General features: G+C 28.8%; 1 protein-coding gene across 1 annotated transcript; it reads left to right on the plus strand.

Moving 5' to 3' along the window:
- The first annotated feature begins 7,718 nt into the window (after window positions 1-7,718).
- On the plus strand, window positions 7,719-11,457 carry LOC124841690 (RNI-like superfamily protein). Its single transcript, XM_047318009.2, has 3 exons — window positions 7,719-7,868; window positions 9,896-10,303; window positions 10,612-11,457. The coding sequence occupies exons 2-3, from the start codon at window positions 9,945-9,947 to the stop codon at window positions 11,168-11,170; spliced, it is 918 nt and encodes a 305-aa protein (XP_047173965.1). The 5' UTR covers window positions 7,719-7,868; window positions 9,896-9,944; the 3' UTR covers window positions 11,171-11,457.
- The last annotated feature ends 381 nt before the right edge of the window (window positions 11,458-11,838 follow it).

Genomic DNA, 11,838 nt, shown 5'->3' on the forward strand with positions numbered 1-11,838 from the left:
CGAGATACATTTATTTTGGCTATTAACTTTTTAGCGTGTCTGTTTACGCTATTTCCTTATAAAGGTCGCCCTCAGAGTGTCCCTCGCAGTGTTTCTTTGTAGAATATGATCACCATCCATTCTAAAAGTGAAATAGGAACGGTGTGATGGAAATTTTATGTTTCAATCTCATCAAACATGCATGGGAAGTTTGTGATTCAATCAAAATCTTCAACGATATTCATTCAAGTCTTCACAGGCTCTGGTGGATTTGTATAATTAATGTTTATGAAATGGACTTGACCTCTCAAATTGAAAAGACCGACGAATTTGTATGTGCATAGTTTCAATGGGTGGTCGAATATTTCGATCAGTAGTTATCCAAAACCAAGACTTCAAATCAAATTGATCAACACTGCCTTCTATTCTATTAACTATTACTGTTTCACTGAAATGGAAATTGTTTCTGCCTCTAAAAAAGCTACTATGCAATATAGTGCCCATGTTAACGATGGTTAATTTCAATCACAAATGTGTTTATTAAACGGATTGATGTTCCATTTTTCTAAAAAAGACTGGGTGAAAATGACGCACGTGTTTGGATTTTCTTAAAATTTAGATTCAGATATTTGGATCAAGTTTTAATTTTAAAATCTTTATTTATTTTCTATAAAAGCAAATAAAAGTCATTCTTGTAAAACTTATGATATTTGTTCAATTCACTCTCTTTCAATTTCCAATTCGGTCCAATAAGTCCAAGGGTGTTGCTCCCTACACCACTCCAAGTGCTCCTGCACCTCTCCACTATTTTCTTTTATTCCAATTTTTTTTTTATTTTAAAAATATCCTACACCTTCTTATTATATTCAACAATCTTTCTCTTTCCACATTAATGGAGCATTCACATGGCTCAGATTTAAACTTGTGATATATTGCAAAATTTTATTTACATTTTTCTTTAAATAAGTTTGATTCGATCTTATTTTCACTGTTCAATATATTTTATTTTTCAAATTACTTAATAAATGGTAAAATTTTGTTCTAAATTTCTAAAAAAATGTTTATATATATGTGTGTTTTTTTTTTACATTTAATATGTATAATTTTTAACATTATATTATGTTTTAACTTACTCACATGTTTGACTCAAATAACTTGAATAAAGTATTTAATTTATTAGATAAATAATATAAAAATATTATTAAATACTTAAAATATAAAAGAAAAGTTATTTGTTAAAGATTTGGAATTTATTTAGTTCTTTCGTCGTTATAAAGTTAGTATATAATAATAATAATAATAATATATTATTTATTATTAATATTATTATGTTTATTATTTTGTATTTGCATCTAACTTTTAAGTTTATAAAATGAAAGTGGTAGAAGCACTAATATTGAAGTTTCCTCTGAATTTTATATTTTGCAATATATTACAAGTTTAAATTTAAGTCATATGAATGCTCCATTAATGCAGAGAGAGAAAGAGAAAGATTGTTGAGGATAGTGGGGAGATGTAAGGTATTTTTGGAATAAAAGAAAACAGTGGGGAGGTGTAGAGTATTTTTGGAATAAAAGAAAATAGTTGAGAGCTGCAGAAGCACTTGGGGTGGTGGAGGGAGCAACACCCTAAGTCCAATTCTTGGTTTTGGTAAGTCTAAATCAATCTTTGGTCCAAATTAGTCTTTCTCAATTCTTGATTTAAGTCATATTGTATAATCTTTTGACCTAAGCTAGTTTATCTTGACATTTAGTCTAGGTAAGTTATGTCTACCAAATTTCAGTTAGGATCAACTCATCGAATTTGACCAAATATTGATAAGGTTGACTTAATCGGATTCTACCAAATTTTAGTTGGCATCGAATTAGCCTAATTTCCACTGAGACAAACTCGATCAAATACGATCGAAATTCAATTAAGGTTGACTTAGTCAAATTTCGACCAAGGCAATCTCAACTAGGGATGGCAACGAGTCGGGTCAGGCACGGATAGTGCCTACCTGCAACTCGACCTGACAAAAAAAATTCACCCGCTACCCGACCCAGTACCCGCATGGATACCCGCTTAAAAATACTCGCGGATGCCCGCGAATATTTAAAAAAAATATATTTTTATAAATTATTAAAATAAAATTTAATTTAATTTAAAATATATATATACATATATATAATATAAATTAAATTAAATTTAAATTTAAATTTAATTAAATTTAACCGTATAAAATATAAATTAATGTTAATTTTAATTAAATTTAACTTCATAAAATATAAATTAAACTTTTATTTTTATTTTTTGCAGGTAGCAGATATTTGCGGGTACGGATAGTATAATACCCGCACCTGACCCGTTTATAAGTGGATATTAAAATATCCGCAACCCGAATGTAGTAAATATTCACGAGTATTAACTATCCATCGCGAGTTTTATCCATGGATGTCCGCGAGCGCGGATTTTTTGTCATCCCTGGTCTCAACCATATTTGAGTGAATTTGGTCTAGTGCCTACTCGACCAAATTTCAGTCGCAACTGACTCGATCGAACTTAGAAGAATTTCAATTGTGAATGATTCACCCGAATTTCAACACAAATAACTCAACTAAATTTGACCAAATTTTGGTTGGGTCGAGTTGGTTATTAGGCCAAATTTTGTTCGTTCTTGACTCGGCTAAATTCAACCGAATTTTTACTCAGGCCTGTCCAATTCGATCTTACATTCGGGTCGATCCATCTCGACTTTCATTATGATCGGTTCATCTCAACCTTCATGTCAATCCAACTAAAAAATTTAGATTAAAAGTTTGAATTTTCCATATTTAAAAATTTGGATTCAGATGGAGATCCGAAGTTATAAAATATATATCATATAGAAATCCATGGAATAAAATGAATTTTAAATGGATTGGATTGAAACAAAGTGGATCAAATTGAGAGAAGTATATTTTTTCTCCCCCTACTTATTACAGACTCGGACGTGAATGGAATTGTTTGAATTACCACAAGAAAAAGTTAAATGGAGGATGGCAACGCGGCAATGTAACTAAATACTTTCAAAATTAAATTAAATTTCTTTATTTAATTACCTAATTAAGTAATCAATACATAAATCCCATACACATGACACGAAACGTAAAGCATGGTTGCAATTTGTTTGTTCGACTTAAAGAAGCATGCGAAGAACAAAACCTCTAATTTAAACGAGACTAATAAAGAAAAGTTGAACTTTGCATGTGATTTTAAACTTATACTTGATATCAATTTTGTAAATTTTATTATGTTTTTAAGAGTAAACAATGCATGTATCAATTCACTTTTATCTAATTACAATTTACAAACAGGGTATATGCAAAAAGTTTCTTCGTTTAATATTTATTTTGAAAATCATATTAACGTGGTTTTTTATTGGCTGAAAATGTAATACTTTTAAGCTATAGAATTTAATACTCGTTATCTAAATATAGTTTTTAGCTGCAATTCACTTCCCACTTATGTCATGTGTGAGATGAGTTGTCGGTTGCATGCCTAAAACAGAATATGTTTTATTCTTTTATAAGAGAAATTATGTATAATAAATTATACAACAATTCACACACGTACGAGGGAGAACAAAACGAATTGGAATATATAATGGAAAATAATAAATTTGACAGTGTAAAATAATCAATAAAAAAATAAATTTGGTGTTCCAATACGAAATGAGAATGTAAAAAATGGAGAGATAAGAAGATATGATATAAAAGAAGTTAGATTTAATCAAAATAGTAAAGATAATAATAAAAATAATAAGCTATGAGTTATATGTTGAATCAAACTAAAATAAGTGGATTGGTATTAATTGATAAATAAAATTAATTATTTAACAGTTATGAAATTATTAATTATAATTAATACATTTGCCTGTGCTATTAGTTTTGTAAGTTTTGAATCGTATAATTTCATTTTTCAATTTTTTATTTAGGTAAAATATTTTACTTATTATTACATAAACTAATTATTTAAATATTTAATAATTATTAATAATTTAAAAATATTAATGTCGATAATGTTTTGGGTAAATCTTAGTTGATTTTATTTGTTAAGTTAAAATCAACATTTTTTTCAATTAAAATTCGCAAAATAAAATTTCTTCCTGACACATGAAAATAAACATCCTAACAAGGAGATTAAAATTGAGAAATTACAATATGATTAAGATCCATCTAAAAGGAGTTAAACGTAAAATGATAAATTATTTAAGAATCCCTTTGTATGTATTTAAATTTAATTTAATTAGTAGTATGCTTCTAACAAATAGTTAAAGAGCTTACATGTATGGCATGAAAAAAATCTTTTAAAAATCAAATTGAATAATTATTGCATCTTATGGAATTTTTTTTTTAGCTTTGTATTCTCTTCCACTTTTAAAAAGGACTACATTCCACCCTCTTTTATTTTCTCTCTTTTTCTAAAAAAAATGTTTGACCAAATTCAATGCACCTAAAAGTTCGTCTTAATCCTTATAGTATCAGATAATGTAAATAAATATTTCTAATTAATGTTAGTTTCAATTCAATTAGTTTACATAATGTGGATATTAAAAGATAACATAAAAAAATTGTAAATATTTTATTAAAGTTAAGAAAATTTACTATATTTCTTAGTATATTATATTTAAAGCGAATTTTATATTTGTCAAGTCGAAAGAAACGAGAGAAACTATTTGTGACTCGTTTTAAATATTTAATTAAGATCATTATATACATCTTTCTTTTGCACAAAAGAAATCTGAAATAGTGACATAATTTTCCGAAAAATGTTATAAATAGGAATTTTATTAAATGAAGATGTGAGGATTTTTTATATTTTATCTTATTTTTAAGAAATTAATTAAAATCATCGATATATTTTCTCTTGACATATTTATCAATATATATAAAACTGTTTCATCTTAACTATGAATTTTTTTTTTCAAATTCCAAAACCATGATACTTTGTTCACTTGGAAGAGAATAATTGAGGGAAAGTGAGTAGATGTATTTGAGAAAATTTGAGAGTTAATTAATTATTGTTTATTTGAGTGGATTAGGAGGTAAATGAAAGTGGATTTGGAAGGAAAGTTTATGAGAATTAGTGTTTGATTGATGTGATAGATAAAAAATTTAATTGGTAAAAATTGAAGATTACCAAAAAATGTCCCTAATTATTAAAGTAATGTAAAATGATAATTGTTAAAGTTATATATAATTATAAAAATGTTTATAAAAAAAATTAATTATTTAATTATTTATTAATATAGATTAAAATAAAATTATTTAATTATTTATTAATATAGACTATTAAATTTTTAAAATTAATTTTATCATCTTAAATTAATATTATTGTTATAATAGATTTTAATAAACGTTTTCCAATGTTTTTAAATCCTTTTTATTATTATTAACAGTAGTTATACAAAATATATTATTATGATTAATTGATTTTTTAATTAATTTTAATTATTTTAATTGCACCTTAAATAAAATTCATTTAAATCAATTACACCTGAAATTAATAATGAAATAAAGCGAGGATAAAATTAATATTTTATATCAATGGCCTTCAAATCTTCTCCTATCAACGGTTGATAAATTGATCTTGTATCCTGCAAATCACCTTATTCTCTTCCTTTCAAATTGTTGCAAGTGAACATGAATTTATCCAACAATCCATCTTTCCCAATCTTCTTAAACAGTGAAATCATCCAAGTGAACACTAACAAATGTTTAAAAAATGAGTGAACAATTTTATAAAATGTTTAAAAAAATGTCACCATCACTAAAAAGTGTGTTGTTGCGATGACAATACAACCTTTGCAAAAAGAAAATAAAACATTTAAAAATAATATTTGAAAATATTTTATTGATTAATAACTAACTTTTTTGCATCAATAATATATAAAAAAGTTAAATTTATTTCTCATAAATACTTGTTTTTATTTGTTAAATATAATTAATTCAAACATCAAATATCGATACTGCTCTCTCAATACGAATAAACTCATTTGTATGTTTTGGTAATAGTTATAGTTTATTTATGTTTTCTGTGGTATGTTTCTTATTATGAATCTGAAGTAGTTTTTAATGTTTTGTATTTTTTTAATTTATTTTTAATAAATTTTATGTAATGATAAATAATTAATGGATTTTGAAATATTAATTAAGATTTCAAATTTTATAATAATACCTAACATGACTTCGTTTGAAAAATAAAAAAAAATCATACCTTATATATATTTCAAATTTATTTGTTTAAAATATATGTTGATATTAATAATTACTTAATATAATATCATATTTTAATAGTATTTAACTATTATAAGATTTCTAACATTGAGTAACAATAAACCGAGAAATATACATGGTATAATTGCAATTATTATGTTCTAAATATACAAATATCAAACTCAGTGTCAAAACTCTTGCATTTTCTCTCATTCAGCGTTAACAACCTCTCACTCGATTAATTAATTTCAATTAAATGTTAAACTTGTAGTGGTAACAGTTGTTTAACCGGGTGTCTGTCATCACTTAACTTCAAACCATTTACACTTTGATATGCTTAGTGAAACTGCGCTCAACGCCATACCAGAAAAGTCACAGCTTTAAATTTTGTGGTTTGAAGAACTAAGGACTTGTGCAAATGATCAAATTGTTATTTTGATTCATGCATAATTAAAAACTATAAGTTATAATGAATACCAAATTACTTAAATGGTTAGATTCTCAATTCCTTAACTTCACATCAAACAACCAAAACACACATACATTCAATCAACAATCACAGCAACAATTCTACGTACAAACACATCAATTTTAGACTTAATAAAATATTCATCACAATTTATCAAATCAAAAAAATGATAATTAGCTGTTTTAAGGAATTTAGAATGATCCCCTAGCCCGATAAACTCTATTTGCCTATACAATCTACAAAAATATAATCAGGATACACTAAGGATCATTCATCAATAAAAAGTACTATGAAGAATTTAAAAGACATGCGTTACTAAATTTTTCACATGAATAAGAAAAATGTAAACTAAGAATAAGAGAAAAAATTAATTTTCTTTTTTACGAATTGATCGGACAAACTTCAAAACTTTACCATAATAATCACTAAAAAAGTCTATAATATTTAAACAAATTAATTGTTAAAAGACTCATATAAATAATATATTTTAAATAATAAAACTCTTTTAAGTAAATTTTTATATATACTTTTTCGACCTTTAATATTAAAATAAACAAGTTTTAATATTTATAACATATTATCATTTATAACATCATAGTTTAAATGCCGTTACACTTACTTCTTTAAAATATTATATAACAATATCGTGATTATCATGACATATTTTACACAGTAAATTAAGAAGAACTTACGTTAAGATAATTTTTAAGAAAAATATTATAAAAATAAATAAATGTGTCATTAGATTTATATAAAATTAATTGCAATATATTTCCATACGCTATTCAATATGTTTTTAATACAAAATTTACTATATTATATTAATTGTGAATGTGGAACTCTGAATTTAATTGCAGAACAGTGCTAGACAAATCTAATTATCTGCATTTGACTTTTCTTTCCAAGAGAAAAGTTCTGTTTTGTTTTTTCGGAAACCACATTACATTACCTAAGACAAGGCTTTTCTCGTAATTTCATACGGTCCCTTGGAATCCGCATCTACATCCACCTTTGTGTTCACAATTTACATGTTTCATGATATTTTTTTAATATAAAAAAAGGGAAAAGAAGCAGAGCAAGAACGAACACCTCAAAATCTCTGCACTTGTTCATCTTCAACTCAGCTACTCAACAACGACACCAACATCCTCATCCACTCCGCACACTACTTCTGTTGTCTCAAGGTCTGTCTCCTTTCTCTCCCTCTCTCTCCTCTTCCTACTCTAAACACACACAAATCTCAAAGTACATACCCATGTTTGTGTCTGTAAACAAGTTGAAAAATTGGGGTAGCGGAGGATTAGATCTTCACCTTAAACAATTGACCCAGAATTTTTTTAGATTCCAAGAGTTTGTTTCTGCGCCTTTTCATTTATGGGTTTCTGGAATTTGTTTGATCAAGAATTCATGATTGCGGTGCTGATTGTTCCCGCACTTGCTTCTGTTTCGGATTTAGTGCTTTCGAGATCTGGTCTGAGAGAGTTACAATTTTTTTTTTTATGATGCTTTGCGAAACATGAGTAATTGTTTTGTCATGGAAATTTGTAAGTTGGCGTAAGTGTCCGAGTGAAACCCGAGTAATTAGACTGGAGAGTTTAATTGAACAAGTGCCAATTGTTTAGTCTGATTAATTGTTCTTTTTCCCACTCATTTCACATCCAATTTTCATTTTTAATGGTAAAGTTTTAATTTTCGAGTGAATGCGGTTTGGACGCATAATCAACTCCACTCGTTTCTTTGTTATCTTTGGTTTGTTCATCTTTTCTGTTCTCACATCTCTATTTCTTTATTTTCTTTTTTTCGGCTGATGTTACCGACCGACCGGTTCATGTGATCCTGATATGTAGATGAATTCTAACAATGATTACAATGATATTGTCTATTCAAAATTCTGTATGAATTAGAGGATTTTTATCTAATATTTATGAGAATCCTGGACTGGAGTTAATGATGTTTTAGTAAAGAGGTTATGGGAATTGTGAATTGCTTTCTGCAGATGCTATGTTGGTGATTTAGTATTCCATTTATGCTTAATTTGTGAGTTCAGGCCGAAATGATTGAGTTCGATAACCTTTGGCCGGGGTTGTATCCATGGTGGTTCTTGATGATGAGTGTGAACTTCTCTCTGAAATATTTCGCATGGGGTGAAAGATTATTAGCCCTTCACATTAATCAGAACTTATGATGACAGTTAGTACTGCTAACTAATGACTAACACTAGCGCTGGGGTGTTTGGTAGGGGGATTCTTCTAGGTTTCATAGAAATCTTGAGTTGGGAATGTCAAATGTGTTTACTTTGTATTTGTATGATTTATTTTTAAATGTTTTAAAGAAAAAAAATTGAGAAATATTTTAACCATTTCTCAATTTTCAATAAAATATTCCTTTTTAGAGGGTCTTAGAAATCCAAGATTCCGAGGAAGATGAGAAAATTTTAGCGATGCACAAGATAACATATCAGGAAAATAGGATTACTTGGAAACTTGATTTTTGAGAAACATAACTCATCAGTTGTTAGAAATAAAATTTTGCATACCAGGTGCCCTGTATAGGAATGGTATCACTCTCATTAATTTGTTGAATAACAAAAGAAAGTTGTCTTCCTCAATTTGTGATTAAGCTGTACTTGTATATTCCCAAAAAATGGCTCCTAAGAGTATGGGTATATGAACTTACTCATGAACTAAAATCTTCATTTTTTAAATTCTTAAATAATTGAAATTTGTACCATTCTTAATTTTTGTGGCTTATAATATTGGTAATCTTTGTTTAAAGTAAATCTTTGTATGTTTCTGCATCTATTAATTTTCAATATCATGGTATGTTAGAAAGGAGACTTGACATATTGGCTAGAAGAGGAAGGTTGGGAATGAAAAAGATGAGAACCCAAAAATATATAAGCGTGATGAACAAAAAATAAAACACTAAACAGTAGTGAAAATGATTAGAAAGAAGATTTGGATTTAGGGGATGGTATTTACATGCATATAGTCTGCATTATGTAAACTATATAGAAAATTTTGGAACAGCTTTCCCGCTATAATGTTTTCAGTGTCGGTGGTTATACTACTAACAGGGATTGTAAAGCTTGTTTGGATTTCCAGTTATCCTCTCTATTTTTGAGTTTTTATTATTCCTTTTCATATGCTGCTATTATTTTTTCACTCCAATGGTTTAATCTTGCAACTGGTTTTTGGTTTGGTTTCTGTAGGTATTTCTTTACACTGAAATTCAGTGAGGATTTTGAAAAACCTGACTTTATGGACGACAACGACTCTAACATAAGGAGATGGGAGGATCTGGACATAGATATTTTGGTGAAGATTTTTCAGTTGCTTGACATTTTTGAGTTGACGTCTGGCATCTCTCGTGTTTGTAGTGCATGGCGCATGGCATGCTGTGATCCACTTCTTTGGAAAACGCTAGATTTGTCAATGCTAAAATCTAATTTCATCAAGATCCCATTAGAGCCATATGTTTATGTTGATGAACGATCTGATAGGATATTAACGCGATTGTTGAAGATCTCTCTGGGTCTCAGCCGGCAGAGTATAATGACTTTGATCTTCCATTTCAATTTGTACGTAAGTGATGAACAGTTGACATACACCGCTGAAAGGTAACTTCAACTTTCAAAATCATTATATCTTTGTGTTAAACGTATAAAGTTAGCATAAACCATATGAAATGAATACACACAGAAGGGTAATCAATGATATTTATAACCTTGTGGAATATGATTTGTTGGTTGATCAACTTTCCTTTGGATTTCTGGAAAACATTTGAAAGTTAGTAGGATTGTGTAGTTGTATTACATTGTTTAGAAAAGAAGGGGACAAAACAACCAATGTTGGTAATTAACACACCTTAAAATTAGAGATTGCGTATGTATTTTTGTGGAAAGAGCTAATAATGTCCCTTTGCCAGGTGCCCGCGACTCAAACGACTTGTTCTGCCAGCTTGGAACAGAATCAAGAAAACAGGAATGTGCAAGGCCATCCGGTGCTGGAAAGAGTTGGAGTCCCTGACAATGCCTAGTATAGCAAATCCACCGTATATTTTGGAGGAAATCTCAACCCACTGCAAGAACTTTAGTGAACTCAAGATTATGGGGCCATGTGATGTTTTCTTTGCTTCATCTCTGGCTGCGTTTCTTCCAAACTTGAGAGTCTTGAGCCTTCGATGCTCAATGCTTTTTACGGATGTTCTTGTTCTCATTCTTGACAGCTTACAAAACTTAGAAGTGCTCAATATATCACACTGTGTTCTGATGGAAGCCCTTCCAGCTCCTCAACATAAAAGAATTGTTAAGGAAATTGATGTGACTATTCGTCAGAAGGCTTCTCGGTTACGTGAATTTCTCACATGCATGGATGACAGTTGCGTCATGTGCCAACGAACAAGAACTGACGAAGGATTGGTTAGGTGGTACAAGTACGAGGAAGGGCTTTGGAAAACAGACGAGGTGAGGTCTCTCACGCTTTGAGCAAAAGAAAGCAATCTGATAGTGATCTGGTCTTCATCATTTGTGACATTTTCTGTTGTTTGATGCTGCTACCTTAAGTGTAGATCCAAATAAACAAAGTTTGATTCTTACAAATGAATGCTGGTGCACCCTTTAGGAGTTAGCCAAATCTTGTAACTGTATATAGGAATAATAAGTTTTGTTTTTGTAGTTGGTTTTATTTTGAGAAGTGTTTTCCATCATGAAAAAAATGATGAGACGATAATTTTGGTTCTTTACAGAGTGTAGAGGAGATTAGTTTTGGGCTATTCTTCTTTAGTTTATCATTTACCAGTCAAGTAGTCTTTACCGGTTCGAAATGGGAACATTTACATGTTCGGGGTGAATGTAGAACGTTTGCATCCACGTGTTCTCTGTCGGATGCTTGTATTTTGGAAATTTGGTCGGTGGTTTTAAATGCTTGTTTTTTTTTAATGCCGTATATTCAAATTCAAATTTTTGATTGCAATGACAAAATGATCCATATAGTGTAAATGGTAACTTTGAATTTTATAAAAACTATTTTAAAAACCACATATATCATGGTTTTTTATTGGTTAACCATAAAAAATTGCATTTTTAGTGCATAAAAAATGCACTCAAATATATAACTTTAGTTTTAACCAATAGGGAAGTCTGTTATGAGTGGG

This window comes from Vigna umbellata, chromosome 8 (genome assembly GCF_029865625.1).
Source record: "Vigna umbellata cultivar VRB3 chromosome 8, Vumbellata_1.0, whole genome shotgun sequence".
In the NCBI taxonomy this organism is placed as follows: Eukaryota; Viridiplantae; Streptophyta; class Magnoliopsida; order Fabales; family Fabaceae; genus Vigna; species Vigna umbellata.